Genomic DNA, 26,988 nt, shown 5'->3' with positions numbered 1-26,988 from the left:
GTAATCTTGACCAGACGCTCTCGTCGTTGTACCTCTCGGACTCCGATCCCCGTAGGACTCTCTATTGCTGTACTCGTAGCTATGTTACCTATTCTTGCCCACCGTACTGTAACTTATGTTGTAATAACGCATCCGACTCGTGTCACCGTACCCTCACCGGCTGTACTCAGGACGCTTTTCGTGCATCGCCTCCAGTAACAAGTCTATTGCAATTCAATCCGTGGTGGTCTCATATCGGTCAAGCGAAGCCTGTACTGTGCCTCTATCATTTCTCTGGCATATTCGGACCCTTGAAATCGTGTATACGTGGCGCTCGTCCTCCTTCCTTTGGTGCACACAGAGTATGCATATATCTGCACTGCATGTGGTTTGATGGCCAGTGCGGCCGGGCAATAATTGACTTTTCGGTGCCCGCGACAAGACGCCATCTACGCGTCGGACGCGTCGCGACGCGCGTTACGTCACTATCACGTGACCGCGCATGGACGGCGCCTGCTCTCGCACCCATCACGTAGTTGACAGGGAGGCTGTAGCCGTCATGCACCTTCTCTGAGTTTCATTTGACCACCATATACATTTGTCCGATCTCAGCTTCTATGCAGTTGTTATTGCACCCAAGCAGTGTCTTCTGCGAAGATCCATAGGAACGGTGGCGAGTACTCCGTGCGAGCACGCCGCACGACCGTGTGCTCGCTGTATAGCGTTCCAGCGTCTTAACAGCCATAGACCTGTTCGAATCAACAGTTGGAGACGCGGTACAGAGGGCTAGATAAGCGCATCATGAGACGGGGTCTTGACTCTCGTGTGGCAGTCCTCTCGGACTTTGTAGGTCTTCCATATCCTCGGGACGGAAGAAGAAGGGTTGAAGTGGCCGGGGGCGGCCGTCACAGTCTAACTATGTTTGGGTTCCTGCGCAAGAGAATCGCGATGCAGTCAGCGGCGCAGTACTTGGATCAACAGCTTACTCACCATCGAAACAACGACGGCGGATCTGACCTGGCGCGACAAAAGCAGTAAGTGTGTGCCTGTGTCGAACAACTGCTGGGGGTCGCTCGTCGGACACGTAGTCGACGTGGAGCTTGTATTCGGACGCCCCGACCCTTTCGGTATGCTATAGTAGGAAATATTCGGCGACTCGTCGGGCGCAACTGAGACACGTACGCACTCTCCCCAAGTGGCTGTACTTACTTCGCCCTTGTACTCGCACAGGATGATAGTCAGGCGAGGATCCGCTTGACCGACGTCGAGTCATGCTGAAGTTCTAGACCCGTGAGTTCTTTCTCATAATATATGACTTGCATCATTACCTGGGATGCCGACGAGAACCGAGCTTGCGAGAGTGAGGATGATGTCACCGCAGGAGCGCAGAGCGGGATCTTGATGTCGTACCGCCGCTCGAGCAAACGCGACTGGCTCTCACCAGTGAGTGCAATGTGTGCGATGCGTCTCATGATGGTAGAAGTACGAGTGGCACTACACTCGCGGGAGCAGTCAACATTCAGCTTCTCCTGAAGAATGCTAACCTCATGGTCATGTGGGCGCTGACCCAGGGGAACCGTTCCCGCAGTACACGCCAGTGGCACCCCCGACCACTCGAAGCAAGGTCCGCCCGTATTCTCGCGCCAGTCTGTTCGGTAGGCAGTCCGCGTCGTTCCTGGCTGGGCAACAAGCCCGACGACTCCATTCCTGGTAAAGTCTAACGACCACACAGGTTCCTGTACTTCGAAACCGCCCACGGACATAACCTAGAGCCTCCATGTCAGACCTGCTCAAGGGTCCCTTCGACAACCTTCTCCGTAGACGCGCTTGCGATTCTGTCGGCCGTCGGGAGGCCCTGGCTGTGCTGCTCATGTGCGAGTCGTGCGGCAAGGAAGTCGGCATTAGCGGGGGTGACCGCTGCACAGGAAAGTTAGCCCGGTACGTCCCCCTGAATGCAGTAAAACGGGCGCGAGGCACGCACTTCGATTATAGTCCGCGAACACCGCCTCGTAGAAGACCGCTGCGAGTATGGTGGCGGGTATGTTCGTGAGCGCGGTGATGGCGGCATACGGGCCGCCACCAGCGTCCAGACCCCACACCGTCAGTGCCATGAGCCGTGCTCCGACGTCGCGAGCGGAGTTCGTGGCAACTGTGGAATAGAGTGGTCAGCATTGAGTTGTTCATACGCGGCCCCGAGTCGAGGCGGCGCATGCTCGCAGCCTCATACCTCCGACTCGCGAGTAGCTCCACACCATGAGCGCGCTGCGTAAAGTGCGAGGTATAATGAGCGTCAGCGTCCCGGCTGCGTCGGGTTCGGTGTAAACGATGCAGACGTACTACACGAATGCGATGAGCCAGGGAACAGCCAATGGGGAGACCGTGAAGTTCGTGGGGTCGTCCACCGCCCATATGACCAATCCAATCATGAAGTCCTGCGAGAGAAACGGGGGAGGTGTGGGACCGTCAGTACTTTGGCCCGCGAATTGCGTACTGAGCACTTACACAGACGAACTCGTTCAGGAAGACTTGTCCTAGGTTCGTTCCGGGGGCCACGTAGATGGCGAAGACTCCCGCTGGGCCGCTCGGAGTGAAGAGCACTGAGTCAAGGGTTCCCGCTGCCGCGAGTGCTTGCTCGGTTTCCTGTCGCAGATGCATCAGCGAGAGGCATGTGTGAGTGCAACCGCTTGAGTCACTCCGGCTTACCTTGATGACGTCTCTGTATTGTGCATATATGAGAAGGCAAGCAACGTATGCACCCAGGACCTGCGCCACAATGTAGCTGAGGATGACGGTGCCAAGGTATCAGGCCACAGAGCTTAGGCTCGAATGTCGCCAGGACTCACCGAAGTGCCTTTCGAGCAGACATCCTCTTCATGAGCACGAATGCGATGCTTACGCCGGGGTTGAAATGCCCTCCAGATGTCTGCGCAGTAACCTGCAAGATAGAGGTCATCAGCCCAGAATAGTAACAGCATACTTCTAGAACTCACGACGAATGCGAATAAGACACCCATAGCGTACCCCATGCCAACTTGGAAAACCGACGAGAGACCTTCGGTGTTGGTGGGATTCAGGTGGTATGAGGCTGCTGAGCCGACACCTGGTTTCCACGTCATGCCCTACACAATACCATAGAAGCATACCGCGACGTACCCCCAAACACGAAGAAGAAGACTCCAAACTACGCACAGATAGATTCAGTTTGACGAAGACGGCCCCAACCAAACATGTAATGACTCACGAACTCTGCCGCGCATTCGGAAAACCAATGGGCGTGGCGACGCCTACGCCTCTCCCACAGAACCTGTATGTTCGACCTTGGCTTGATGTCGGCAAGGTGAACCAAGCCTTCCGTCGGAAAGAGATGAGAACGCGTCATAGTCTCTGGGAGGTGAACCAGATGTCGACAATGCCCGGGCTCGCGAGAGGAGGCGACAAGGGCAAGGATTACGACTACCCGTGCGTTATCATCCCGCTGGCTGGTAATGCCATCTCTCTCGGTTCGCGGGTGCGACCTTGTGTGCTTAAGATAGAATCATGTACTCCTGGGGGGTCGCCTGGGCTTCCGTCCTTCTCCAACTCTGTAGACACATGACCGAAATTCCAGCCATTCGAGCGAAGAGGTGCGACTCAATGATAACGAATGGGGTAAAGTCGTCCGAGCGAGCTGCGTTGAAGTATGAATAGCCTCGTAGGCTGAGACTGAGGAGAGTGATCAGTGACCATGAGCGAAAAATACGGAGCTGGCGCTCACACGCATCCGAAAGCTGAAGGTGAACGAGAGGACCATTGCAAACAAGATTTGTGCGACGTGGTCGACTAAAGGGTTCCGTGTGAGCGAGTTACGTTCCTGATGAGGTCAGACGCTACGTACACACGGCAAGAAGAGCCGATTTCGAGCAGATGATAACCAGACTTCGATTATATTGGTAGATGTCGGCCGCCGTGGCTGACGGATTCATTGGGAAATGGAACGAGGTTTGATATCGATATTGCTTCCACCTGGGATGAGATGCAAGATTGCCCCAGAGCAAGCAAAAGCACTACAGTAAGCCGTGGACTTCGCTATACTTTGAGCCACAGCGACTGGTCTCCTACGGTGATGCTAAGATAGCTTCGCTGAATATAGGACACTTCGAAGCTGCGTTAGTTCAAGATAGATCACTTATTAGTGACCCATCCCTCGCCGAGGCAGCCGGATAGTGCATGCTTGCCAGCAGGTTTCCCATGTCCTCCGTACTGTCCAGGTACTGCCTGCACTCGATATCAAGTCAAGAGAACGGCCCAGTCGTTGTCGAATACACATGCATATGTTGTGGAAGTCAGAAAAGCCGGAGCCGTACCCCGGGGATGGGGTCGGTATTGGTCGGCGTTCGGCGTTATGGCTTCGGCTTACAACAGGCTTACTGTACAACGCCTGCCGGCATCCGGGGAACTCATTTGCCGGCGTCTTTCCCCCTCGACTTATATACAACACCTCCCTCGGAACGCGGAAGACTGCCGTGACTGAGCTCGCGACGATATCTCTTTATTCAACCCCCCGGAAGGAGACATTCCAATTCGTATCGTATAGTAAACTGCGCGCAACGCGTAACAAGTGAGTACAAGTCATTTCCTATGGTACACCGTGTTCCATCCTCAACGCATCCCAATCCCATATTCCAATATCCAAGCCATAATGCGCCATGAAACCCGAAAAGCCAGTCCGTATGCCGAAGGTGAGCGACGCTTAGACGCGCTCGATGGTTTGCTCGCGGCCCTTCTCGTCGGCCAGCGAGGTGGTCGCGGGTGAGCGCTGCTGGACGACCCCTTGGGTGTGCTCCTGGTGTGCGAGGTGGCCGTTGAGGAAGTCGACATGAGCGGGCGTGATCACTGGTGAGTGCCATGTCAATTCAGAAATCAGAAGCGAGGGTAGAAGGGAAGGATACGCACCTCGGCTGGAGTCGGCGAGGACGAATTCGTAGAACAAGACGGCGAGGAGAGTGGCCGGGATGTTCGTCAGGGCAGCAATCGCGGCGTAGGATCCTCCACCAGCGGGGAGACCCCAGATGGTGAGCACCATGAGGCGGGCACCGAGGTCACGGGCGGCGTTGGTGGCAACTAGAGGGTGGAACCGGTCAGTATGGCAGGATCCGCCCGATGGAATGAGAGGTACGCACTTCCGACGGTTGCATATCCCCAAACCATTCCACCGCTGTGAAGAAGCGTGTCAGCGACAGCGGCACATTCAAGGCCAAGTTCACGCACTAGACGAAGGAGACGATCCAGGGAGCAGCTGCGGGAGGGGCCGAGAAGTTGGTGGGGTCGATGCAGGACCAGATGACAAGGCCAATCAGGAAATCCTGGAGGAACACGGTGAGTTGCATGACAACTCATGCAGCTGACGGCCGGATATCAGGACTCACGCAAACGAATTCGTTCAAGAAGACGCGACCGAGGTTGGCCGTTGGCGCGACATAGAGTGCGAATATGCCGGCAGGGCCGTTGGGCGTGAACAGCACCGCGTCAAGTGTTCCTGCTGCTTCGAGGGCCTCGGTGATTTCCTGTGATAGGTGAGTCGCATGGTCGCGGTTGCAAGGAGCGCGGAGACGGAGGTACGGCGAAGCAAGAATAGAATGAGACATGAGTGATGAGAGCGTCAGTAAACGAAATGAGATTTGAGACGTAGATAGATAGCACGAACCGCGATGTAGTCCCCCCATTGGACGTACACAAGCAAACATGCAACGTAGCCTCCCAAGATCTGAGCAACGATGTATCTGAAGACATCTCGTCAGTTTCACTGTTCCGGCTGTCGCAGGGCCGATGCGGGTAAATGTATGTCGTGGAACGCTGATCGAGCACGAGATGTGCCCCACATCCTTGCAACATTCTCCGCGTCAACATGGACCCACAACTTACCTCAGAGCCTTGAGCGGCGGGAAGCGTTTTGTCAAGACATGGGCGATCGTGACGGCCGGGTTGAAGTGACCTCCCGACGTCGGTCCACACACCTACAAGGCAGAGTGAGCGTGCACTCGCGGAAGCTTTTGAGGAGGTGGACATACCACGATCGCGAGCAGGATACCGATGGCGTAAGCCACACCGATCTGGAACATCGAGGACAAGCCCGCGATTCCCGCGACGCTTCCAAGGATGAAGTTTGCGGTGGATCCGACTCCTGCGCGACACGGTGAGCATCGTACAGAAGAGATGGACGTAGTAAAGCGACGAACCTAGGTAGACGTAAAAGAAGACGCCGAACTGGTGGATACTGAATGAGACACCTGGGAAGGAAAGAACAGCGACAAAACGTGTACGCACGAACTCGGCCGCGCATTCAACCAGCCAGTGGGCTTGGCGGTGACGAACGCGCTCCCATCCAACGTAGGCGTTGATACGAGGCTTGATGTCCGCAAGGTGGACTTGCTCGCGGCGGGGCAGCATGTGGATACCAGCGACGGCCATGATGTTGATTTCTGGAGCTCTTCAGCGACGTGTGGTGCGTGCAGAGGGTCTCAGTGGAAGACGAAGAGCAAGAAGAGAACTGTGTGGAACGGCGAGGCGGTGAGGAAGGGAGGATCCACAGGCGGGGCCTTGACGAAATTCCTCCAACCACCTCGCCTTTATCTCCCCACTCCCGGCAGTGATTTCGGTGCCGTGTCCCGGATGCTGCTTGCGAGACTTTGCTGATGCGCGCGACGCCGAAGACTGGAGCGTTAACGTGCCCCTGTGGCTTGTGCTGGCATACTGTCGTGTGCCTTCACCCTGACCTCGTTCGCTGCGTACGCCTGACCCGGCATCAAGCCGGCAAAACAGTACTTGCGGCTGCGTGCCTCTCACACCTCTTAGTTCACGATCAATATCGACATCGCGGACCTCCTCGAATGTCGGACCGCATCGCATTCTGTCAGTGGCACCTGCATGGAGAGGGAAATTGGTTCTACGGGGTCCAGGGATATGGCCCCGGTTCCCCGCGGAGGGCACTGGAATGGGGTAAGCGCAAATTGCGGGGTGGAATGCGGGGCCCCGCACGGCTAAAGTCGCCATGTCCGGATGAAAGGATTACACCGTGGTGGTCAAACGACAAGAAGGGACAAGAACGGGATGATCGGGGATGGTGAACGGCAGAGCTGAAGACGCGGGCGCTTATCACCTAGCTCAGCCCAAATCGTGGGCCTGAATAGCTCCATGCTCGACTAACCCAAGCCAAGCCAAGCCCCTGCTCTCTCTACCGCTGCGGCTATCCCCAGATGATTTGTTTTCCCCCAACATATGCATTCGCGTCGTCCCGCCGCACGGAGAACGCGGTGGGACCCAGGAACATTCTTGGCCATCCAGATTCGGGGCTCAGCGCTGAGCAATGAGGCAACCCGTGAGTGCACTTGACGTACACACACAGAATGGAGTCTGCCGAACACACCATTAGAGATCAAGTACTCGCGTACTAATCTACACCGGCACAAAGTCAAAGAGCCAGAATGAGCGGAAAAGGTCAACAGTGCACATCAGAGAGTCATGAAGTCAAGCCGATTACGCTTGGATAACCTTCTCGTCGGAGCCCGTCGAGCCGTGCAGCGAAGGGGTAACGTCGCCACCAGCCTTACGCTGCATCTCGGCCTTCATCCCAGTGAGCATGTGCAGCCATTCAGGGTTCATCGCTAGATTGCCACGCCGGGAGTGGATCAGCTGTCGATGACAGGGAAATGACAAGATAGGAAGGCGACGTACTGCGAGTAGAGTCGTTGAACACGAGTTCGTAGAACACACCTGCGATAAGCGTGGCAGGGATGTTCGTGAGCGCGGCGATCGCGGCATACTTGCCCCCGCTCGCTGCTCTCCCAAATAGAGTCATCGCCGCAAACCGTCCGCCGAGGTCACGGGCTGCGTTCGCAGCCAGACCGACCGGTGCGAAACCGAAGGTGACTACACCACTGCATATGGGGTTGAGCGTAATACTTCTATCACGCAATGTGCGCACCCACTATGCGAGGCCGATGAGCCAAGGCATGGTCGCCGGAGTGGCGAAATGGTTGGATGGTGAAGTGCATGCGAAGATCACTAACCCGAGTATGAAATCCTGTCACAGATATGCTGTCAATCGACGCCCCTGAGAAAAGAGCCAGACTAGACCTACACAGACGAACTCGTTCAGAACGACATAGCCGAGGTTGGTGCCAGCCGGAACGTAGAAAGCGAAGATTCCAGCGGGCCCGCTGGAAGTAAACATTACTTCCTCATACTTCCCCGCGGCCTGCAGGGCTTCGATAGAGAGCTAGATATCTCGACGTCAGTGTCCCTCTCTTGCTCGGGTGAAGGTTGAGAACGGACGTGGATGATCTGCTTATACTGCACGTAGATCAGCAGGGAGGCGATGTAGGCCCCGAATATCTGAGCGGCAATATATCTATTCGTGGGTACATTGTAAGGGAATATTCCACGCGGGAGAAGCAGGCGGCGCACCTCAAGCCCTTCATAACGGGGAACTTGTGGAATATGATGGCGTGAACGGTGAGAGCAGGATTGAAGTGGCCCCTCGAGGTCGGCTATATGTCATCATAAGTTGCATGCGGGGAACTAGCTGTTGAGTACACGCACTACGCAGACGGCGATTGCAAGCGCGATGCCTACAGAGTAGGCAACGCCTATCTGGAATAGACCTACAATGACGGTTAGCTACCGTATCACAGATGTCACGCTCGTTCACGTACTTCCGAGGCCAGCAATCTGTAAGATGTTGCCGCAAATGTACGCGGCGGTGGAGCCCGCCCCCGCGAACGTGTAAATGAATGTCCCGGTCTGTGTGTGTCCGCGTCAGCACGGGGTCGGAGCCAGCAAAAAAAGAGCATACCGCCTCAGCGATCAGTTCTACCAGCCAGTTCACCTTGCGGTGGCGAGTGCGCTCCCACATCATCAACGCGGAGGGGCGAGGGTAAAGCTCCGAGATGGGGATGTGCTGTAAAGTGGGACTGGACATGGTGATGGATGGGTCACGTCGGATTCGCGAATGCGCTCGCGGCAGCTGGGAGGGTTATAAGGCTATCGCCTGAGAGAGAAAAAACCACAAAGGATCGGACTGGAGACTGGCTGTGCCCGCACTATCGTATCAGCGCCAGCTTTATACATACCCGGGTGCGTGCGCCAGAACCCTCCGCGACATTGGTTCTTCGGGAAGCACTGCGCACCCGAATCGTACTTGTGCATCAGTGTAGAAGACGTCAGCTGCCGAGTGGTGGCAGCGCCGTGATAGGAACATTCGACAAACGCTGACGCCAGGGCAGCTCGCCTCCCATACTGGCGTCCATGCGTCCATGCGTCCATGCCTGCAGGACGGACCACGCGCGGCGTGCTGGCAGCAACTTGGGAAGCCGGCTTGGTAGATTGTGTCATGGGTAATGATGTAAAGATCCAGGGTGCACTGTGATCAGACAGCGCCGCTCGTTTCACTGCGAGACAGACTGTGAGTTCAATAAACTCGGTGATGTCGGAGCAGTGCGTACGAGGATCTACAAGATCGCATCGTTCCCAGAGCAATGCAAGTTTTCCTCATAGCTGCGCATTCAACGGATCTGCTCGCAGCGCCCGGGAGTACTTTCTAGGACTTCCGGCTATGATGGAGCGCTGAGGCGCGTTCTTGACGAGCCTTCGCCGCAACTGTCCAAAATTGTGTGAGGACTTACCCAAAGTTCAGGGATACGCATGGTAGGACGAGACCGATGAGAATATGTTCTCAATCACCAGAAGGCGAATTTCCATGCATACCATGCTGCCATAAAGTTCTTCGATTTGAAGGAGGGAGGGGTGGGATAACCATGGGTCACGATGGTTCCTGAGGCTTCCCTCTTGGAATGTGCGACGATCATCCGACCACAGGCGGAGATAGCTGGACGGTGTAAGTACAGAAGCAAGATAAATTTGACTGGGCCGAGTGGTGATCAGGCTCGGGATGTCAGCATGGAGGAGCTCGAGTTGATACAGCCGGCGCAAACATGCAAGTCGAACAGAGAGCATACCTGACAGAGGCATGCACCGGCATCCAAAAAAACGCTTGTGGGGGTTGTGGTGCCACTGGTGGTGTCCAAGATCCGTTAAGCGCCTATACCGCGCGAGACGCACAACCGGCCGCGATGGGACTTCCGGAATTCGCGCCTGTCAACTTCTTTGTCGCTATTCAGTACTCAACACCTGCGGAGTCGGCTAACGCTGGATAAGTGACAGAAGGGGTGGTTACATCAAACCAAAACGCCATCGGCGGCTGATGTGAGCTGTAGGAGTGCAATGCGGCCCTGTGTCGAACTTCGGTTCAGGAAGTCGATTGACTAGTTGACGAGCGAAACTAGTCATGGGATTGACGTCTCCATGAGTTACTGGTCTCCATGTTGGACGTGAACTTTCGCGGCATTGACACCACAGGGATTAGAAGCTACTACAGCCTGAGGCAAGGCGACTCAGGACCGGATCAGGAGCCGATGTGAATGTACGAGAAGAAGACTCACGCAGTTGCCTGTTCAATGTACAGCGCACCCATGGAACAGCTCTATCATATACTTCTTCGGACTCCGCCCAATCTACATCTCCCCGAGTAACTTGGCCACTTCCGGATATTGTCGCTGTTCGTAGTCCGCCCAGCTCGCGAAGAGCGGCTGCCGTTGCTACTTCCCATCCTCCTTCTTCAGAGGTCCTTGGATCGCGACCCCATCCCATCCCCTCCCCGTTCCGAATCAAAGAGCTGCGAAGTCATCGAAGATGTGTCTTTCTTGGAAGAAGCCGAGTTCCCGGGGAGGAGGCGAGGGCGAGCGGGGCGAATATTGTGTGACGAACTGGTAGTGCACAACGCCTTCCGCACGTCGTGGGTGTATCGCACGCGTATGCGCGATATGTATTATAGCGACTGAAGCCAATGTGGGAGGCCCGTATACCGGTGGTCTCGCCGCACGAGGGAGGCGTTTGCGGGGGGTGGTTACAATTATCGAGGCTCGGAGGGAACTTGCTGCGACATTCTTCGAGATTATCGCAAGCATATAACGCGGTGTGGCATAAGTTCCTCGAAAGCATGTCCACAGTAAAGGAGCGAGTGGGTCTTGATTATCGCGGACATCGCCCAGCTCGATAGAGTGTTCTGTTCAGTGGAATTTATTAGCTCGGTTTCCAGCATAACAGCCGAAACCTACTTGTAAGTCGGCTACTGTTCAGTCTGGCATTTCGCGCTACAGTAGGCGGAACCGTCGCCAGCGAAACAACGGGAATACTCTTTCATCTACTGCTCAGCGAGAACCTTCCCGCAATGTCCCCATGTGAATAGCGTCAATTAGCAGCGCCGACATGGATGGGCTGGCACGAGGCTGGCCGTCGTGGGTAGTAGCAGACGTCTAGCAGCATCCGTAGTAAGTTCGAAGTTAGGGAGCGATATTCCGATTCCACCGGAATCGGTTACCAGGCATAAGGTCACGTGTTTTTGGGTCACTCGGTTTCTGCCGAGGTCCACTGACGTTGAGCGCTTGACCTCTCGCCTGCACTCACGCAACTTGAACCGCGTCGGCATCATCGCAAGTGCTCGGAGTCGTAGTACAGTATGATGGACGTAAAATGATCATCTTTGTAGTCAAAGCCCTGCAAACGAGTGCCCGACGCCACAAATTACAGGGAAATACGACATCGTAGAGCATTGCGATGTCTCTTGCCAGGGACACGTCCAGCAGACGGACGAGTATGTAGTCTGGAGTCACTGGCACAATGAACACTTGGATTGTCAGGTCGGTCGTGGGGCGAGGATCTCACGAGGTGTACATGCCATCCATCCGATCAAGTACTGCTAGTTTTGTGTTAAGTACTGAAGTTCGGAGGCTGCAGAGTGAACATGAGCGCAGTGCTCGTCTACAGATTGACCACCTCATTGTATAACTTGAGCGTTGTATTGATAGCATGTACGGCACATTGGGGAACGAGAAACGCTCAACGATACTATTCTGCAACTGTATCGTACAAGTGGTGTTGTCACCGACTACGCGACCTTGATGAGCAACTTCCCAACCGATTTCCGGCTAGCCATCTCCTCCTGCGACGCCTTCACGCCTTCCGTGGTAAACGGGTACTCGTGGATGCGCATCTTCAGCGTTCCGTTGGCGACAAGGTGCCACACCTCATTGTACCATTTCAAAGCTTCCTTGGGGTCCTCATCGTAGAGCATAGACCTGTCAAATCATTCCGAATCAGGCATGTCGACCTATAGAGCTGGTGCGACTCACGTTGCATAGGTGAACTTCACGTTCCTCTCCACCAACCTGTGGAGCTCGAACGGCGGAATGGGCCCAGACGTCATGCCCATGGCCACGATGGTGCCCCGCTTCTTGATCATCTTCAGGTCGCTCTCGAACCTGCAGGCGACAAACACTGATCAGATGGATTCGCGTAGGACAGCTTGGAGTTCACGTTCACTTACGTATCCTTGCCGACAGAGTCGAATATCGCGTCCACACCCTTCCCGTCGGTGAGCTCAAGCACGTGCTTGACAACGTCCTCCTGGTTGTACAGAATGACATGCGCGGCTCCGTGAGCCTTGGCGATCTCCGCTTTCTCAGGCATGCTCGTCGTGCCGATAACGGTAGCTCCCCGAGCCGCCATCAGTTGCGCGAAGCACAGACCCACACCGCCCGCGACGGTGTGCACCAGAACGCAGTCACCTTGTTGAACGTTGTATGCTTCGCTCATTAGCGTCAACGCGGAGAAGCCTGTACGATTCAACAAAGCATTAGCCAGTACGTCGTGGCGGGAAGAGGGACAACAATTGCACCCATACCTTGCACCATCGATGCTGCGGCATCACGCGTGGAGACATCGTTCGGAATAGGGACTGCGTGCATCCACGGGACAGAGATGTACTCTGAGAATGCGCCTTCGCCCCACTGAGATTTCGTCTAGTGTCAGATTGCCACCTGGGGTGTCGTCATGGGTGAGAGTGTACTCACAACGGAGACCTTGCCACCAAGGCGGAAGCCACGCGCTTTGTAGTCCCCATTCGACAGCAAGCCCTCATCTGTCGGCAAGGCGACAATCGTTCCTGCCGCCTCCATTCCGAGGGCCTTCGGGGGCGACGCAATGGGGAAGGCAGCCGGGATAGTCCCACTGCGGAACGCGCCATCCATCCAGTTGACCCCTCCATACTCGACCTGAGCATATGCGTGAGCCTGATGAATCGCACTGACAGTGATATGCAGCGGTGGAAACGTACCTTAACGAGAACCTCGTTGGGTTTAGGCTTTGGGGTTGGGAGTTCGAGCTGCTCGATAGCGTCGAGGTCTCCGTACTTCTTGATACCGATTGCGCGCATGGTGGAAGGCAGGGAGTCGAGACTCATGGCTGTAGTGATCAAATGTGTACTGAGATGCAAACGACTTCTAGTGCTATATGGCGACACCCTAAGACTTGCCTTTATACAGGCGGATCCACCTCTTTCGGCACAGGGGATACGCACCTGGATGTTTGCACTTGCGTAGACCGGACGGCAGGATGGATAAGCAGATGCACCTTGAAGCTCTGAACATGACGTGTGCTCGGCATCCCGGGTCCACCTTCTCGGAACGCGCACGAGTTCGTGATTGCCAGTACGATACAGTCCAGATGAAACCTCTGAAGTACAGGCTAGCAGATCTGTTGTGTGTTACAAACTTACAACTTCGCAGTAGCCTCCGTGTTAGCTGGAGATCAGAGGCTGTCAGAGGGATGAAACTTGCTAGGCAACGCCGGTCCCACTGCGGCCACGAGCTCGACGTGGCTGTTGGCTGCCGAGTTCTGGCATCCCGTAGACATTCACAATTTGATCCCCCAGAAGTGACCCATGTAACGAGGCTGAGAGGTGAGGACGACCCGGAACCGCACTCGTAACTTGGTGAGAGGTCAAGCAGTCTTAAGCGCTAGGTACCGGATATGTACCCGTTGAAAGCGCCTGGGTCGGATGAGGAGACCCGACCCGGGCATTCCTCGAACTCAACCACCAACCCCTCCTTCTCCTCAAGTTGTCATAAGTGTACACGGCCTCCGATAACTGTGATTCGCGTCATGCCCACAACGACGTCGTTGCGAAATGTGACCAACATTCCATGACGATAACTAGTAGGGTCACTGCAAATATTCTTCTCGAGTTGCGAGCCAATCGAATTGTGATCCGCTGAAGCTGCGTACACCACATAGGTGCCGGCGGGTCCTACGGTACGTACTTACTTCCCACCATCCGAGCTGAACATCCGGAACATCCGGCCTAGAGGATGAGTGCGGCACGAACATCCATAATGGAGGTCCCTGGGCCGACCCCACGAGGATAGCCTCGCGCACAGGCACAGTACCGGAGAGCATCTTATGAAAGAGCCCTACCATATGTGAACTTTCCCCACCTGCCCTTTGAGAGGCTGGCACACCCACTCCTTACGCCCTTCCATTATTTGTGACAGACCTATCGTCGGCATGTTTGCAGCTGGTCTGCTCGTTCTCTTCCTTGTCTGTCTCGTTTCGGGCAGACCCACCGCCCACCTGCGCAGCAAGATGGCTCTCCATGAGCGTCGCACAAGCGTCCCGGACGGATTCAAGTCTCTTGGCGCACCCGATCCTGGCACCCTGCTCGATCTCCGCTTCGCGTTCGTTCAGAGCGATCCCGCAGGGCTGGAGAATGCGCTATTCGATGTCAGCACGCCTGGGAGCAAGAACTTCAGGAAATTTCTCACCTGGGCCCAGGTATGCACCCTTTTGGTCGAGCGTTGGAAGTGTGGCGACGCTGACTACGGCTTCCATCCAGGTAGAGAAGTTCGTCGCGCCCAAGCCAGAGAGCGTCAATGCCGTGCAGACATGGCTGAAGGACAATGACATCGTCGCACAGGCGGTGACTCCAGCGGGGGACTGGATTTCCGCAAAGATCTCCGTGGCGAAGGCCAATGCGATGCTCGACGCGGACTTCCAACAGTATTCGCATGTTGGCACTAACACCTCTGTCATCCGCACGCATTCCTACTCCATCCCCGCCAACTTGAAGGGCCACCTCGACTTTGTGCATCCCGCAACAACGTGAGCAGTTTTCCAGATAGCTGTATAATAAGCTCACTGTAGCGCAGGTTCATCGCTCCGGTTGCCAAGCCTCCAGTACAGTATGTACCGCAGAAGAGGCCTAAGGCCCAGACGGCCCCGGGGACAGCCACAGCGAAGGCGACAAGCAGCCAGAAGCAGCTCGCCCCGGTGAAGCTCGCGTTCATCCCGACGGAATGCATCAACGCGACGACGCCAGCGTGTCTGCAGGACATCTACAACATTCCACCAACCCCGGGAACGCAATCCGCCAACAACAGTCTGGCGGTGGCGAGCTTTCTTGGGGAGACGGCTGACCCGAAGGATCTCACGGTATGTACGATGTCGTCGTCTTCAAGTCATGTTCACGAACTGCTACTGAACGTTTGTTGGTATAGCGGTTTCTAGCGGAGTTCCGTCCGGATATCGACAACTCAACGACGTTTGCGGTGAAGTCTGTAGACGGTGGGGTTGACAACGGACCAGGCACGGGTGAAGCTGTGAGTATGGTCACGCTGCTGCGGTAATTGCGTCCTATCAACCGCTCACTAGTGCGACAGAGTCTTGACATTCAGTACACTGTAGGACTCGCGACCGGCGTGCCGACCACATTTGTCGACGTGGGTCCCAAAAACGAGGACGGGCTTGGGGGCTTCTTGGACATAATCGATGCATTGCTCGCGGAGGATACCCCGCCTAACGTGCTCACGACGAGCTTCGGTTTCAACGAGGCGGACATTCCTCCTGCCCTTGCTCAGTAAGTTCCAACGATTCAGCTGATACGACAGAAGTACTCACTGCTCCTGTATGATTCGCAGGAACCTATGCAACGCATACGCGCAACTTGGTTCTCGCGGCACGTCCGTCCTCTTCGCGTCCGGGGATGGCGGCGTATCTGGGGCTCAGCCACAAGACTGTCAAGCATTCGAACCCACCTTCCCGTCAACATGTCCCTTGTGAGTCTCTCTTCATACCCGCTTGCAACTGCTCCCGCTCATCGCGCAACCCGCTATCCTACCTACAGCGTCACCTCCGTGGGAGGCACAGTCGAGTTCCTCCCCGAGATCGCCGCGCCTTTCTCCTCTGGCGGGTTTTCCAACATCTTCCCGCGCCCGACCTACCAGAATGCCGCCGTGGACACCTACCTGCAGACGCTCGGCAACATCGACTTCAAGCTCTTCAACAAGACCGGCCGCGCATTCCCCGATGTCTCCATGCAGGCTGTTAACTTCTAAGTCAACATCCGGGGCACGGTCCAGAACGTGTCGGGCACGAGCGCCGCAAGCCCGTCGTTCGCGAGTCTCGTCGCACTGCTGAACGACAGGCAACTCGCGCAGGGGGAAGCGCCGCTCGGGTTCTTGAACCCGTTCCTGTACAGCTTGGGACCCGGGATCTTGAACGATATCACTCAGGGGAGTAACCCTGGGTGCGGGACAGAGGGTTTCCCCGCTGAGGTTGGGTGGGATCCGGTGAGTTGTCTGGTCCAGATATTACGTGTCTTCTGCGCGACCGCCACTGATTGCGAGCGGTGCGCGGCGGGTGCGGTCAGGTCACTGGGCTCGGGACGCCGGACTTCATTAACCTCTTCGGGCTGATTCTGGCCAGCAAGCAGAGGTAAGAAGTGGTTCGCAGGCAGCGCTCACAGGTGGTACTCCATAGGTCGCAACAGGTTGTTTTCATATATTCTCGCTATTGCCACATCTTCGTGTGAAGCTAGCGCAATCTGTCGAAGATTAAGCGACCCTTTGAAATTGAAGACTACTACTACGAGTACCAGCTGCGGGGCCAGTAAGGAGAAGCGAGTCGCGACGCCTTTGCCCAGCCTATGATATTCACGATATGCAGACACCGCATTCTAGACTACACAATTTTCGGGATCTCGGCCTAAATTGGCCGCGAAACCGCTGAAGACTGCAGCCTGACTACAGCTGCCGGACTCGCAGTGCGACATGCACATTCGCTTGGAGGTGAGAACCATATTGTCACCGCCACCGCCTATAAGGCAGGAGTTCCGTATAGCAGTGCTGAGTATCAAGTGCGGTTACCTATGCCGACGCGCACACAAGACTCGCGTCGTCGCCATGCAAGACCAAGTCTCGAGAAGAGGATGACTGAGAAGGCCTTTCTTTCACCGAAACGGATCGGAAAGATGCGTAGACCATGGTCTAGATGTCCGACGCCGTGAGGCCGAACGAAAGCACGATGACCATCTGACCGGCGTGAGTGTTTTGTCGGATCATTCATACTTTCGAGGGCCAACATCAGCGTGCCTGGAAGTACGTATCAGTGGAGGTTCGTTTGACGACAAGCTTGTGGTTGGCCGGGATCTTGGTCAAAGACTGTTGAAAGGCGAACAAAAAGATATGTATGTCTGGGCGTACAAACATAGGAGACCGTGGGCTGTCGGACTGGATTCCGCTGTGACGCCGCCACCTACGACACAAGTCCAACTTTAATCAAAGGGTGTTTGACCGGGCAAACGTGGCCGCCAGAACAGGAGGCGTGTACACAAAGGCGCCTATCTCCGTGGAGATTCACTCTCCGCTGCAACTCCATTGGCCAACCAGGGCGGGCACAGACCGGCAACCTGATGGGCGCTGGGCGAATTTAATCTCCGCCAGGTAGATCGAGATGATGTCGGTTGTAGCTTGGCGTGTTCGCGCGCACGACGAGCTGCTGGTCTATGAGCTGTGAGATTATATGTCGGTGATCTGCTAGGGGCCGCTATACCCTCCTTTTCCGCCCGCTCCTTCTTCTTTCCCGGATACGACGACGACGACGATGGGCATCTCGCGCCCCCGCACCTTTCGCGATGTCGCCCTCATCTTCCTCGGTGCGGCCGCGATGCACTTCACCACAAGCTTCCTCGGTCCGTTCTCAGAGCACTCTAGCTCGAGCATTGTCAACACCCAGGTGAGCTTCTTCTCCGGTCTTAACTGTTGCAACCGGGATGTTCGGGCAGGCGAGATGCCTTGTGTGGATGAGGGAAGCCGTTGGTCGTGGCGAGAGTGATGGAAGGTCGTCTACGCGGAATCAGACATACCCCCCCGACTCCGACGCATCGCGGGAGGTGCGCTCCAGTGCGTGGTCTCTGTCCGGAGGAGGGTGTAAGCGTGACGCGGTGTGCTCTGTGAGTGCCATGTTAGCTGGACGCGACCATCGGCATGACATGCACGATCGGGGGCGTGCCTGGAGGCGTTTAGCAGCATCGGTCACTACTTCGTCAGATGCGACTACACGTCCACGGCTTTGTGTAGTATTGGGTTCGCGTGGGTTTCGAAGTTCACTCGCCACAGTGTTGTGCGTCGCGCCAACGGCTGCGAAGGATACCCCGCTCTTTGGCCGGTCGCGCCCATTCACGACACCCTCTTGACCGCAGCGTACCCTGGTACGGTCATGGGTGAACGCATAGACCAAAATCCGGGGGCTCGCGCATCATGCCTGGTCCCTGCCTGCCAGCGGCGAGGTCCAATTGCACCCAATCAACCTTGCATTCACAGTGCGCTCAACCGCTGACAGGACCTGCATTAGGTTGGCACAGATTACGTCTCTGAAGCTCCGAACGTCATCCCGCCACCACGACATGACACTCCACACGTAGGCGACCACCCGGTGGTGAAGCAACAACCTGACGCGCGAGGACGAGAACAGAACGTCATCAAGCCTGTCATTGGCGTACCAGCAGTCGCGGACATCGCATACAAGATACCGGAGACTACGATAGTACAACACGCACCGGGATGGACGGTCTTCAATAACCTCTATATGATGAACGGTACGGTGTTCATCGTCACATCACGACCAAAGTCGTTCCCCGATATTGTCATGATTACTTCGACTGGTCTCCCCGCCGAGAACACCCCCGAAAACATCGCCGCACGTATCCCCACGTCCGACGATATGGCGTTCCTCACGCCCGAAGAGGCGCGCGACCTTTGGGGAGGTGACATCGAGAAGGTACGTTTCCCCGCACCTTTCACACTTTGTGAACCGTAGCTCAAGGTTCGATTGGGCAGTTGGAGCAGAACCGGCTGTGGTCGGTGCCTGGGAACACCTTCATCATCAACGAGCCCTCGCAGTTCCTGACGCACTACTACCACTTCTGCGCGGAGTGGCTGTTCGGTGCGTGGGCGTTCTGGCAGGGCGCATACAACGCAGTCGTCGACCCCGCATCCGCCGCGAAGACGAGCGCACCCCCGGTGCATCGCGCCATCTTCGCGAACGCGGACGCACGCGGGTGGCGAGACGGCCCAGGGTTCAACTCTTACGTCTTCCGCGCCGCGTTCCCTGCGCTCACGGTTGAGACCATGGACGACTGGGACGACCGCATTATAGCCACGTCGAATCCGAACGCACCACATCGCGCCTGGCACTTTGACACCGTACTATTCTCGGACCGTTCAGCGTCATTCAAGGGCCCGATATGCGGCAGCCAGACGCAGCGTATTGCTGCCGAAGCAACGGAGCATATGCGCAAGCTGGGCACGTTGACGAAGCTTTGGTGGGAGCCAGTGCGGCGTGGCGTGCTGCGCTTCGCAGGCGTGGACGAGCGGACACTGGACCTCGGTGTGAAGGCGGACGCAGTCCTTTCAGCAAGAGGAAAGGTGAAGGGGGGCCCTGCCGCAGCGGGGGAGAGCAGCACCAAGGCAACTTCGGGCTTGTCCGACAAGGATATCGTCATCACGTACATTAGCAGGCAGAGCGCACGGCGGCATCTGCTCGATGACGACCATGCAGCGCTTGTGAAGGCGTTGGAGGACATGGTGAAGAAGCACGGGTGGGAGCTGAACGTTGTCCAGGCGGAGCACTTGAGCAAGGAGCAGCAACTGCAGATTGCGGCAAAGACCACGGTGAGTCCCGTATATATGCTGTCCAACATGAGGCATGTGCTCATGATCCACTCTTCCTTTATGCAGATTCTGCTCGGCGTGCACGGCAATGGCCTCACGGTGCGTCGATCATGAAATGCTAACTCTCTCTGGTGATGCATTGCTGACCGACCTGGGGAAACTAGCATCTCATTATGATGCCGGTCACTCCGGTCTCCACCGTTATCGAGATTTTCTACCCCAAGGGCTTCGCGCACGATTACCACTGGACGTCAACGGCGCTCGGCATGAGGCATTTTGCAATCTGGAACGATACGTGTGTTCATAGCGCCTCTTTCATTCTTGAACGAGACTGACTCCATACCTAGCTACCACACGCACCCGAACGAGCCTCAGGTCGACTACCCAGAAGGCTTCCAGGGCACCGAGATCCCCGTATACGCGCCTACGGTCGTGCAAGTAATCGAGGAGCGGATAGCAGGCCTTCACCCTGTATCTGTATAATCACGGCCTCCCTCCTTCGCTCTGCTCCTGCCTCAGGATCTCGTGCGGCGTGTATTGCTATCACCTCCGGAAAAGCCGACGACACATGCTCCGCGACACCACATCCAGTGGCCCACACGTATGCGCATCCACCGCGTACACCGCGTGCCGCTTTGTACTGCTTTGTATGGCCCTCGCCCCCGCCGCAGCTCCGGCCTTCACTTCGGGTCACTAGATATCCTATTCCCTGCCTGGTCGTACATATCACTGGTTAATCCGTAGTATATATATTTATTGCGATCCCCATCCTGGGCACGGTCTGCAGGCCGCGCCTCACCCCGCCTCCTCCCCGCTCGTTGGCCTCATCACGCATCTGCTCTCGTATAGCTGTTGATGTTCTGCTGTCGTCTGAGGAATTTTTCCGAGGAATTTGAACCTTGGTGTACATTATCGACGCTTTGTCTTCTTTTGTCCGGGCTAGGTTACGGGAATCGGGATATATAGAATCTCTTAGGAAGACACGGCACGAATCACAGATATGTACATAGGTCCATCTGAGTGCATTATGGGGCCAAGTCCCGCGACCAGCAGGACCCAACAACAGCAACTCATATCTCAAGGCCTCCATCCCCTTGACTTCCCCTGCGCTCCGCCTCTACTAGTGCGCTCTCGCGCACAGCCTGCTTCCACGTCGCCAGCTCGCTACCCCAGCCCCCGAGTCGCCTGCTTTTGCCGCCGACATGCACGCCGTCGACGCGATACCGCTCGGTCTCTCGCTTGCGCACGACCCAGTGGTTGCTGAGACACCTGTTCGTGGGGATGACGTGAGGTTTAGGTTTGGTATGTCTGACTCTGCGAGCGCTATATTCGCTCCCGGAGAGCGAAGAGCGACATCACATCATGATGTTTGAGGAGGACATTCTACATACCACCAGAGGATACTGTCGCGCGAGAGGAAGACCTCTCGCACGGACTCTTCGCAGCCCGCGCTGCATTGTGGGGCGGCCCCGAAGAGCCGGAGCAGCGTTCGCCAGCACAGGCGGGGAAAGTAGAGCACGAGCGGCGGGTCGAGCCCTAGCAATCCGTGGTGGGTGCACCCACCGGCATCAGCACATACGCGCGCACGATCCGCGGACCGTGGTGCGGCTCACAGATGATATCGGTCGCGCTGTCGGAGACCATGCCGCCGAGCTTGGCGGTGAAGTTCCCGTCGACGATCCATCCGCGCGGGTCTTGGTCCAGGGCGGCGCGCACGGCGGTGCGGAACTCGTCGGCTGGACTCTTCTTCCACCCCGGACGCCAGTAGATCGTGTCGAGGAGGATGCAGGGGAGGTTCAGGATTGCGGAGAGCTCTCGCGCCAGCGTGGACTGCGGGCCGTCCGCATCGATTCACTCTTTGCGGCGACAGCTGGAAGACGAAGACGTACCTTTCCAGCACCTGTTCGAGTGCAACGCGTGAGTACTGCTAACGCCGAGGTGTGGAGAGTCTGCGGAGAGTCGGGTTTGCGTACCACTGTTTCCTACGATGTGGATGCGATATCTTCCCTGGCCGTCCCCGATGAGCGGCCGGCCTAGAGAGACGAGATTATTACCACTCATGATAGCACTAGGCTGGAGCGTGAGGGCAGGTGGTCGTCAGAGACTCAGAGTCCACGATGCGCTGTCGAGTTCGGCAGGCGGTTGTTATAGTGCGCATGTACATACGGCGGCCCCGAGGCTTGCAGAGTGACTACATAGTGACTCGTCAGTGCCGCCCACTACATGGTTCGATCTGTACCTCGAGGCGTCGAAAATTCGGTAATACTGTAGTATGGTTCTTTGCGGTTGGCGTGCCGGTGATAAAGTTCTTGAGATGCTGTACTCCAGATTGCTGAGATTATGAGCAGGAAAGTATGCTGATATTAATATCAGCACGCTTTCCTGCTCCCCTGCACCACCGGCCGGGGCCATCTTCGTCACCCCGGGTGCAATACAGCAACGTGCTGAGGAGCGCGGACTTATATGTACTTGACAACGCGCCAAAGATTTGCCTGCGCCGCTGGCGGTGAGTAGAGCTGTATCTACACTGTCATGACGTCATCCACGTTGATTCCAGCTATAGACGAGTGTCCACTGTGTCCACATGAATGCGAGACGGGGGCCCGAGCTGTCAGAAAGTAGTGGTCAAAGTCTCCATGGGCTATATAGGTCCGCAGATATCGAGCTCGGAGATGCATTCGAATCACCGTACTTTCTTCACACTTTCATCCCGGCTACCACTACCTCCACACCGCGGACAGCGCACATACATAACTACCTCGGATACCCACGTTCACGACCAACGAACATACCATTGGATAACTCATATTCTCGAAACGACATAACAACATGGTTCGTGCTCCAAGACACACGTCGATCGCGATCGAATAGATGAACTAACCTTGTCCCTTCCGACGCGCCGCATACTCGCGTTGCCTCCGTAACCTTGTGCGATGCGCAGGGCGCAATCATATCGTTAGTCGCGAATGCCTTCACCGCAGTGGTCACAGGCATAGCAGCAGTCGTTCAAGCCATCATCGGCGCAGTGGCAGCGGTGAGCCCCACTCCTCTCTTCCCTTCTCCCGGTCGTCCGGAACGCGTGGCGCATGCAACTCGCATACTGATGCACGCGCACGCGCACCTATTATTCGGACTATGCAACGTGTTCACCTGTGGCTTGTTCGCTCCCGCGGGCGGAGGAACCGGCACAACCGCAGGTGCGGCAGCCGGGATAACAGACCCAGAAGCAGGCGGCACCTCCGCAACCCCAGGCGGGAAGTGGTTCGGATTCGGAGGGAAAGGGCCGGCGGGCGAGGCTCCCGCAGAGCAAGAAGCTGTCGCGGAGGCTGCGGGACAACCCCCCATGGGGCAGATAGGTCCGGGAGCGATGGGTGCGGCGGGAGTAAACGGCATGGCGGGCGCGAATGGGATGGCAAACTGGATGGCAGGAGGCATGCTGGGGGCTGCACCACTAGGTGCTGGCGGGATGGGCGCGGCTCCGATGGCGGGTGGTATGGGAGGGATGGGCGTGGCGGGCGCGATGCCGGGGGTCGCGGATCCTATGTCGGGGGCTGCACCGATGGGTGCGGGACAGATGCAGATGGGAGGTGCAGCTATGAGTGCAGTGCCTATAGGAGGAGGGCCCGTAGGCGTGCCTCCGATGGGAGGTGCGGGTATGATGCCTTCCCAGGCGATGATGGCTGGAGGACGACCGGTGGGGGGTTACTGAATGGGCTCCGAGAGCTGAAAGGAGCATAACATACCACTAATGTATCGTATAGCATCTTCTGAAGGCAGTACTAGTGCGCGAGACCAGGTGGTCCGCCGTCACGGTCGTCGAAGGAGGAGCCGTGAAGCGCCCACACGGCCTGACCACCAACCTTCATGTTCAATACATCTGGCTTGTCGCACTTGATGCCTACCTACAGAATTCACGAGCTCTTCAATTGGATGACTCCCTTGCTTGCTGCGACTACGCTGTCGAAACGGACATGACGCGAGAAACGCCAGGATAATTTCGCACATTCATGCAACTGCTGCCGCGCCGCACGACGAGGAGGGCTCTCCACGGAGGGTTTCAGAGGGCTCGTGGAGAGTCACAGTATCGTATCTATCACGTGGCATGGTTAGGATGCACAGAACGCGTGGGTCAGCGCATAAGTGTTTGGGTGAGTTTCGCGTTTCCCGTATGCGCTACCGTTGAGCGACGTCTGTCGGCGGACCAAGTTGGTCGGCGATCGTATGGCAAAGACCTGCAGCTCCGCGTCGGCGCGCGATGACATTTCTCAGTCTGCAAACGCCGTATTGTAATTCAAGAGCACAGGCGGGGTCACTGCGTCCTCCGCTTAGGCTGTGCTCGACAAATGAACGCAGCCACTGGCACTAATCACTGTTGGGGTCCTATAAATCCTAGGCTGGGCGTCGAGATCCTGGATCAGATCGTCGCCCGTGCTTCAAGATGACTGTCCGACCTACTTCGCGGGCGGTGCGCTGTTCCATTGCAATTGAATTTGTAGCGCAGATCGTCTCAAAATCGGCTCATGGTGAGTTCAGGTTCCTTCAGCTCGGAGGGTATGGTCACTGATTCAGATGGTCGGACAGAGCCCCGAGACGGGACGGGAGTGCTCATTGTCACAGATGGTCGCTCCGACATCCATCTACGTGCCAAGACGATAACGAGGATGGGATGGTCTGTGTCTCAAAAAACGCATCTCTCGGGCTCTCGAGACTCAGTGAGTCTCGGAAAGTATGCACAGCAAATTCCCAATGGCCGCCAATGTGGCAGGCCGCTCATACTAAGGTCTTGATGGAGTGCAACATGCAACGCATGACAAGCGACTGAATATGCAATGCGCTCTTGACGCCACCGCAGCGGTCAAGGGAGCAGTCAATGTCTGCGTCTACGGTGCAATGCTAGACTATAAGACACACGTCCCCCCCCTGCGCGATGCGAGTCACGGCCGTTTATCATGTCTTCCACGTCCGAGGCAGCCCAGATCATCGCCATCTACGATTCCTTGTGCGTCTCTTCACTCCTCCGCCGAGTGAAATGCCACTAACCAACTATCCCAGCGGAACCTCAGCATATATCGGGTTCGCAGCCGTAGGTCGGTACGCGCCCGTTGGATACGGACCAACGCTGACGCTTCTCATGTCGCAGTGTTCCTGCTGTACGACTGCATCCTCACATTCGACCGCGAGGTCGCCCTCTTCTGGACGGGCCGTGTGAACGGGGCGACTGCTCTGTTCTTCGCAATCAAGTATGGGACGGTTCTCTACAACGTCCTGAGCTGTGTCTCGTTCATTCCTGATATGTCCAGCAAGGTGCGAATGCATTCCTGAAAGACGACGTTGCTTGTCCTAGCTGGGTTCTGACTATATGATCACCAGGGGTGCGTCATGCTCCGTCTCGGTGACCCGTTGATGGAACTGCCTGGTTTTGATACTGGACTCCACAGCTGCGATGGGCTAGTGAGATTTGCTGCATTGGTCGAGTACTTGCGTTTCTTCCCTTTCGCTGGTGAGTGAGATTTTCTGTAGTCGAGATCGCGGGTGTGTGTTCACGTTGGTTATGACCCCCAGTATTCTCCGGGATGCGAGCTTACGCATTGACGCGGAACTGGGCACTGGGCGCGATCGTCCTTATACTCTCCCTCACACCATTCATGATCAACTTGGTACGCGATCGTTTATGCATAACCATTGTGGATGACACTGAGCATTTTTCCGTAGACCCAGTATGGACAGGGAGTCAGAGGCGAGCTTGACCCGATCATAGGATGCTTGGAGGACTTGAAGTTCACACCTACAGAAGCTATCATGTGCGTAGTGCATTCCTCTGACTCCGCGTTGAATACCCATACTGAGTCCGAGCACCCAACCACAGTTGTGCGCCTTCATGTTTTCGTTCGTCACGAGTGTCGTCCGGCTGAGCCTTCGGGTGTGCAGTTCCTGTTGTGTCGCGCGCAGGCCTGATCGTCGCCGACTTCTTACTTGTCGTGGTGACCTGGCGTAGTCTGGCTTCAGGGCCGCTTCGTCCACACTTCCGTGCGCGGTCGTCGCGGTCGCTGACCGATACCATGCTGTGGAATGGTCCGTGATCCCGCTTTTTGTGTCTTGTCTTACCCGGCACCTTCGCTCACGCGGGACACTTCAACAGGCATGTCATACTTCACGTGAATTGCTCCCTACGTGGAATTGTTGATGCACGCGAACTGACGTGAACTTCGAACAGGATACTCACCATCTTGAACGTTCTCCACCTCGCCTTCTCAGTGGCAAATGTACGCCGTGCTCCGTCACCCAAGGCCTTGAGCTAATCACAACAACACAGATCGCCAGCGACGGCGCCGTATCCACCTCGTACATCACGATCTTCACCGACCCGTACGCGCACGTCCGCTGACATCGCCACCCATGTCCATCTACTGACGTCGGATGCTGCCGCGCCGCGCCCAGGCTCACCACGATCCTCGTATGCCGCTTCCTTCTCGACCTGCAGAATGCCAGCACGCAAGACGTGAAGCTCGGGACGGACAACCCGCTCCATCTTTCCACGGCGATGGGGCAGACCTCGCTCACCTTTGCCCGGGTCTTGGGCTCGGTCGCTGCTACGATTGTGCCTGTGGGCGAAGACGATCGCGATTCCTCCGAGGCCGAAAGTGGAGGGCGATCCGCCGCGCGTGTGCTCGAGTAGTAGCGACGCCGGGGATGTGCCCGGCGGTTGGACATAGATGCGTGGGACAAGAGGATCCACAACTTGAAGCGTACGTGAAGGTTTCTGACAGTGTATCCTTTTGTATGACTAACTCACTACGAACTAATATGAGCAGGAGCGCATGGGTCAGACGTAAATTGAAAGCAGCCCTGTAGACGATCAGATATGTTCCCAAAGGGAAGCATACAGAGGAACTCGCGATACAGTGGCCGGAATGTGCGACCCAGGGGTACCATCTCGTCCATCTGTGTATGCAAGGCGATGCGCACTAGTCTGTGCAGAGGCGTGTGTGGCCCAGAAACGAAGCACGGTGTTCCCTCTCCGTGAACGAACACCAATCAGCCACCCAGCGCCGATGGTAGGCACGCGCATCCTGTAGCTATCCTTCATCTGACCAACGTCAAGTGAAAGTGGACACAGTGTACATCATTTTCG

At 56.4% G+C, this 26,988-nt stretch overlaps 12 protein-coding genes across 12 annotated transcripts; 4 read left to right on the top strand and 8 right to left on the bottom strand.

The window, feature by feature from the left end:
* Nucleotides 1-752: 752 nt before the first annotated feature.
* On the bottom strand, nucleotides 753-1,982 carry L226DRAFT_291867 (uncharacterized protein). The gene is made up of 5 exons (XM_067673630.1): nucleotides 1,961-1,982; nucleotides 1,308-1,896; nucleotides 1,166-1,261; nucleotides 970-1,111; nucleotides 753-909 (listed from the first exon to the last, which is right to left on the bottom strand). The coding sequence occupies exons 2-5, from the start codon at nucleotides 1,740-1,742 to the stop codon at nucleotides 896-898; spliced, it is 687 nt and encodes a 228-aa protein (XP_067538983.1). The 5' UTR covers nucleotides 1,743-1,896; nucleotides 1,961-1,982; the 3' UTR covers nucleotides 753-895.
* L226DRAFT_610342 (aquaporin-like protein) lies at nucleotides 1,668-3,387 on the bottom strand. Its single transcript, XM_067686147.1, has 10 exons — nucleotides 3,221-3,387; nucleotides 3,133-3,160; nucleotides 2,970-3,079; nucleotides 2,823-2,914; nucleotides 2,683-2,758; nucleotides 2,482-2,619; nucleotides 2,317-2,411; nucleotides 2,207-2,241; nucleotides 1,961-2,128; nucleotides 1,668-1,896 (listed from the first exon to the last, which is right to left on the bottom strand). Exons 1-10 carry the CDS (start codon nucleotides 3,356-3,358, stop codon nucleotides 1,760-1,762), a joined length of 1,017 nt encoding a protein of 338 aa, XP_067538982.1. The 5' UTR covers nucleotides 3,359-3,387; the 3' UTR covers nucleotides 1,668-1,759.
* Nucleotides 3,388-3,435: 48 nt separating this feature from the next.
* Nucleotides 3,436-4,124, bottom strand: L226DRAFT_291855 (uncharacterized protein). The gene is made up of 3 exons (XM_067673629.1): nucleotides 3,854-4,124; nucleotides 3,736-3,798; nucleotides 3,436-3,681 (listed from the first exon to the last, which is right to left on the bottom strand). Exons 1-3 carry the CDS (start codon nucleotides 3,939-3,941, stop codon nucleotides 3,515-3,517), a joined length of 318 nt encoding a protein of 105 aa, XP_067538981.1. The 5' UTR covers nucleotides 3,942-4,124; the 3' UTR covers nucleotides 3,436-3,514.
* Nucleotides 4,125-4,516: 392 nt separating this feature from the next.
* Nucleotides 4,517-6,898, bottom strand: L226DRAFT_558360 (aquaporin-like protein). The gene is made up of 10 exons (XM_067683238.1): nucleotides 6,283-6,898; nucleotides 6,195-6,222; nucleotides 6,027-6,139; nucleotides 5,881-5,972; nucleotides 5,663-5,738; nucleotides 5,385-5,522; nucleotides 5,227-5,321; nucleotides 5,139-5,173; nucleotides 4,912-5,079; nucleotides 4,517-4,851 (listed from the first exon to the last, which is right to left on the bottom strand). Exons 1-10 carry the CDS (start codon nucleotides 6,424-6,426, stop codon nucleotides 4,709-4,711), a joined length of 1,032 nt encoding a protein of 343 aa, XP_067538980.1. The 5' UTR covers nucleotides 6,427-6,898; the 3' UTR covers nucleotides 4,517-4,708.
* A 593-nt stretch (nucleotides 6,899-7,491) lies between these two features.
* Nucleotides 7,492-8,935, bottom strand: L226DRAFT_543771 (aquaporin-like protein; the record flags this gene model as incomplete). Its single annotated transcript, XM_067682222.1, has 9 exons — nucleotides 7,492-7,619; nucleotides 7,690-7,892; nucleotides 7,944-8,038; nucleotides 8,096-8,233; nucleotides 8,290-8,365; nucleotides 8,422-8,504; nucleotides 8,557-8,618; nucleotides 8,670-8,757; nucleotides 8,810-8,935. The coding sequence occupies 9 exons, from the start codon at nucleotides 8,933-8,935 to the stop codon at nucleotides 7,492-7,494; spliced, it is 999 nt and encodes a 332-aa protein (XP_067538979.1).
* A 2,928-nt stretch (nucleotides 8,936-11,863) lies between these two features.
* L226DRAFT_481178 (NAD-P-binding protein) lies at nucleotides 11,864-13,771 on the bottom strand. Its single transcript, XM_067676923.1, has 7 exons — nucleotides 13,689-13,771; nucleotides 13,187-13,629; nucleotides 12,924-13,124; nucleotides 12,755-12,860; nucleotides 12,398-12,686; nucleotides 12,204-12,332; nucleotides 11,864-12,149 (listed from the first exon to the last, which is right to left on the bottom strand). The coding sequence occupies exons 2-7, from the start codon at nucleotides 13,310-13,312 to the stop codon at nucleotides 11,960-11,962; spliced, it is 1,041 nt and encodes a 346-aa protein (XP_067538978.1). The 5' UTR covers nucleotides 13,313-13,629; nucleotides 13,689-13,771; the 3' UTR covers nucleotides 11,864-11,959.
* A 644-nt stretch (nucleotides 13,772-14,415) lies between these two features.
* Nucleotides 14,416-16,624, top strand: L226DRAFT_520762 (family S53 protease-like protein; the record flags this gene model as incomplete). The annotated part of the gene is made up of 9 exons (XM_067678666.1): nucleotides 14,416-14,682; nucleotides 14,744-15,009; nucleotides 15,057-15,339; nucleotides 15,405-15,506; nucleotides 15,567-15,763; nucleotides 15,825-15,962; nucleotides 16,031-16,229; nucleotides 16,266-16,475; nucleotides 16,556-16,624. The coding sequence occupies 9 exons, from the start codon at nucleotides 14,416-14,418 to the stop codon at nucleotides 16,622-16,624; spliced, it is 1,731 nt and encodes a 576-aa protein (XP_067538977.1).
* Nucleotides 16,625-17,663: 1,039 nt separating this feature from the next.
* Nucleotides 17,664-20,464, top strand: L226DRAFT_291635 (uncharacterized protein). The gene is made up of 7 exons (XM_067673628.1): nucleotides 17,664-17,919; nucleotides 18,538-18,603; nucleotides 18,658-18,963; nucleotides 19,023-19,856; nucleotides 19,923-19,955; nucleotides 20,021-20,151; nucleotides 20,204-20,464. The coding sequence occupies exons 1-7, from the start codon at nucleotides 17,788-17,790 to the stop codon at nucleotides 20,337-20,339; spliced, it is 1,638 nt and encodes a 545-aa protein (XP_067538976.1). The 5' UTR covers nucleotides 17,664-17,787; the 3' UTR covers nucleotides 20,340-20,464.
* Nucleotides 20,465-20,790: 326 nt separating this feature from the next.
* On the bottom strand, nucleotides 20,791-21,967 carry L226DRAFT_531749 (uncharacterized protein). Its single transcript, XM_067680139.1, has 4 exons — nucleotides 21,830-21,967; nucleotides 21,746-21,756; nucleotides 21,470-21,686; nucleotides 20,791-21,392 (listed from the first exon to the last, which is right to left on the bottom strand). Exons 1-4 carry the CDS (start codon nucleotides 21,915-21,917, stop codon nucleotides 21,217-21,219), a joined length of 492 nt encoding a protein of 163 aa, XP_067538975.1. The 5' UTR covers nucleotides 21,918-21,967; the 3' UTR covers nucleotides 20,791-21,216.
* A 647-nt stretch (nucleotides 21,968-22,614) lies between these two features.
* L226DRAFT_531747 (uncharacterized protein) lies at nucleotides 22,615-23,668 on the bottom strand. The gene is made up of 2 exons (XM_067680138.1): nucleotides 23,600-23,668; nucleotides 22,615-23,536 (listed from the first exon to the last, which is right to left on the bottom strand). The coding sequence occupies exon 2, from the start codon at nucleotides 23,289-23,291 to the stop codon at nucleotides 22,863-22,865; it is 429 nt and encodes a 142-aa protein (XP_067538974.1). The 5' UTR covers nucleotides 23,292-23,536; nucleotides 23,600-23,668; the 3' UTR covers nucleotides 22,615-22,862.
* A 41-nt stretch (nucleotides 23,669-23,709) lies between these two features.
* On the top strand, nucleotides 23,710-24,855 carry L226DRAFT_291571 (uncharacterized protein). Its single transcript, XM_067673627.1, has 3 exons — nucleotides 23,710-24,004; nucleotides 24,250-24,379; nucleotides 24,438-24,855. Exons 1-3 carry the CDS (start codon nucleotides 23,864-23,866, stop codon nucleotides 24,641-24,643), a joined length of 477 nt encoding a protein of 158 aa, XP_067538973.1. The 5' UTR covers nucleotides 23,710-23,863; the 3' UTR covers nucleotides 24,644-24,855.
* Nucleotides 24,725-26,772, top strand: L226DRAFT_291547 (uncharacterized protein). Its single transcript, XM_067673626.1, has 12 exons — nucleotides 24,725-24,855; nucleotides 24,909-24,943; nucleotides 24,997-25,162; nucleotides 25,295-25,356; nucleotides 25,419-25,513; nucleotides 25,569-25,659; nucleotides 25,785-25,928; nucleotides 25,996-26,011; nucleotides 26,071-26,119; nucleotides 26,170-26,222; nucleotides 26,295-26,602; nucleotides 26,669-26,772. Exons 1-11 carry the CDS (start codon nucleotides 24,806-24,808, stop codon nucleotides 26,530-26,532), a joined length of 999 nt encoding a protein of 332 aa, XP_067538972.1. The 5' UTR covers nucleotides 24,725-24,805; the 3' UTR covers nucleotides 26,533-26,602; nucleotides 26,669-26,772.
* Nucleotides 26,773-26,988: the final 216 nt, after the last annotated feature.

The sequence above is a fragment of the Lentinus tigrinus genome (genome assembly GCF_003813185.1).
Source record: "Lentinus tigrinus ALCF2SS1-7 unplaced genomic scaffold L226scaffold_5, whole genome shotgun sequence".
NCBI classification, from domain to species: Eukaryota; Fungi; Basidiomycota; class Agaricomycetes; order Polyporales; family Polyporaceae; genus Lentinus; species Lentinus tigrinus.
The sequence above is the reverse complement of the archived record's forward strand: the minus strand, read 5'-3'. Positions and strand labels throughout refer to the sequence as shown.

Excerpts from the sequence above, each read along its gene's own strand:
- L226DRAFT_291867 (XM_067673630.1), bottom strand. The coding sequence starts at position 1,742 with ATGTCCGTGGGCGGTTTCGAAGTACAGGAACCTGTGTGGTCGTTAGAC. Across the intron at positions 1,262-1,307 it reads GGTTCTCGTCGGCATCCCAG|AACTTCAGCATGACTCGACG; the intron begins GTAATGATGCAA and ends TCACGGGTCTAG. Across the intron at positions 1,112-1,165 it reads AGTACAGCCACTTGGGGAGA|CATACCGAAAGGGTCGGGGC; the intron begins GTGCGTACGTGT and ends TTCCTACTATAG.
- L226DRAFT_610342 (XM_067686147.1), bottom strand. The coding sequence starts at position 3,358 with ATGACGCGTTCTCATCTCTTTCCGACGGAAGGCTTGGTTCACCTTGCC. Across the intron at positions 2,759-2,822 it reads TCTGCTCGAAAGGCACTTCG|CTACATTGTGGCGCAGGTCC; the intron begins GTGAGTCCTGGC and ends CGTCATCCTCAG. Across the intron at positions 2,129-2,206 it reads GAGCTACTCGCGAGTCGGAG|TTGCCACGAACTCCGCTCGC; the intron begins GTATGAGGCTGC and ends TCTATTCCACAG.
- L226DRAFT_291855 (XM_067673629.1), bottom strand. The coding sequence starts at position 3,941 with ATGAATCCGTCAGCCACGGCGGCCGACATCTACCAATATAATCGAAGT. Across the intron at positions 3,799-3,853 it reads ATCGGCTCTTCTTGCCGTGT|TCGACCACGTCGCACAAATC; the intron begins GTACGTAGCGTC and ends GGAACCCTTTAG. Across the intron at positions 3,682-3,735 it reads CACCTTCAGCTTTCGGATGC|TCTCAGCCTACGAGGCTATT; the intron begins GTGTGAGCGCCA and ends CACTCTCCTCAG.
- L226DRAFT_558360 (XM_067683238.1), bottom strand. The coding sequence starts at position 6,426 with ATGGCCGTCGCTGGTATCCACATGCTGCCCCGCCGCGAGCAAGTCCAC. Across the intron at positions 5,739-5,880 it reads CCGCCGCTCAAGGCTCTGAG|ATACATCGTTGCTCAGATCT; the intron begins GTAAGTTGTGGG and ends AGATGTCTTCAG. Across the intron at positions 5,322-5,384 it reads TCTTGAACGAATTCGTTTGC|GATTTCCTGATTGGCCTTGT; the intron begins GTGAGTCCTGAT and ends GTGTTCCTCCAG.
- L226DRAFT_481178 (XM_067676923.1), bottom strand. The coding sequence starts at position 13,312 with ATGAGTCTCGACTCCCTGCCTTCCACCATGCGCGCAATCGGTATCAAG. Across the intron at positions 13,125-13,186 it reads CCAACGAGGTTCTCGTTAAG|GTCGAGTATGGAGGGGTCAA; the intron begins GTACGTTTCCAC and ends GCATATGCTCAG. Across the intron at positions 12,861-12,923 it reads TTGGTGGCAAGGTCTCCGTT|TGGGGCGAAGGCGCATTCTC; the intron begins GTGAGTACACTC and ends ACGAAATCTCAG.
- L226DRAFT_291635 (XM_067673628.1), top strand. The coding sequence starts at position 17,788 with ATGGGCATCTCGCGCCCCCGCACCTTTCGCGATGTCGCCCTCATCTTC. Across the intron at positions 18,604-18,657 it reads CACGACATGACACTCCACAC|AACGTCATCAAGCCTGTCAT; the intron begins GTAGGCGACCAC and ends GGACGAGAACAG. Across the intron at positions 19,956-20,020 it reads TGCACGGCAATGGCCTCACG|CATCTCATTATGATGCCGGT; the intron begins GTGCGTCGATCA and ends TGGGGAAACTAG.
- L226DRAFT_531749 (XM_067680139.1), bottom strand. The coding sequence starts at position 21,917 with ATGAGTGGTAATAATCTCGTCTCTCTAGGCCGGCCGCTCATCGGGGAC. Across the intron at positions 21,393-21,469 it reads CAGCGCGACCGATATCATCT|GGCTCGACCCGCCGCTCGTG; the intron begins GTGAGCCGCACC and ends ACGGATTGCTAG.
- L226DRAFT_531747 (XM_067680138.1), bottom strand. The coding sequence starts at position 23,291 with ATGCCTCCTGCCATCCAGTTTGCCATCCCATTCGCGCCCGCCATGCCG.
- L226DRAFT_291571 (XM_067673627.1), top strand. The coding sequence starts at position 23,864 with ATGCAACTGCTGCCGCGCCGCACGACGAGGAGGGCTCTCCACGGAGGG. Across the intron at positions 24,005-24,249 it reads GTCAGCGCATAAGTGTTTGG|GCTGGGCGTCGAGATCCTGG; the intron begins GTGAGTTTCGCG and ends TATAAATCCTAG. Across the intron at positions 24,380-24,437 it reads CGTCTCAAAATCGGCTCATG|AGCCCCGAGACGGGACGGGA; the intron begins GTGAGTTCAGGT and ends ATGGTCGGACAG.
- L226DRAFT_291547 (XM_067673626.1), top strand. The coding sequence starts at position 24,806 with ATGTCTTCCACGTCCGAGGCAGCCCAGATCATCGCCATCTACGATTCC. Across the intron at positions 24,944-24,996 it reads TATCGGGTTCGCAGCCGTAG|TGTTCCTGCTGTACGACTGC; the intron begins GTCGGTACGCGC and ends CTCATGTCGCAG. Across the intron at positions 26,223-26,294 it reads ATCACGATCTTCACCGACCC|GCTCACCACGATCCTCGTAT; the intron begins GTACGCGCACGT and ends CGCCGCGCCCAG.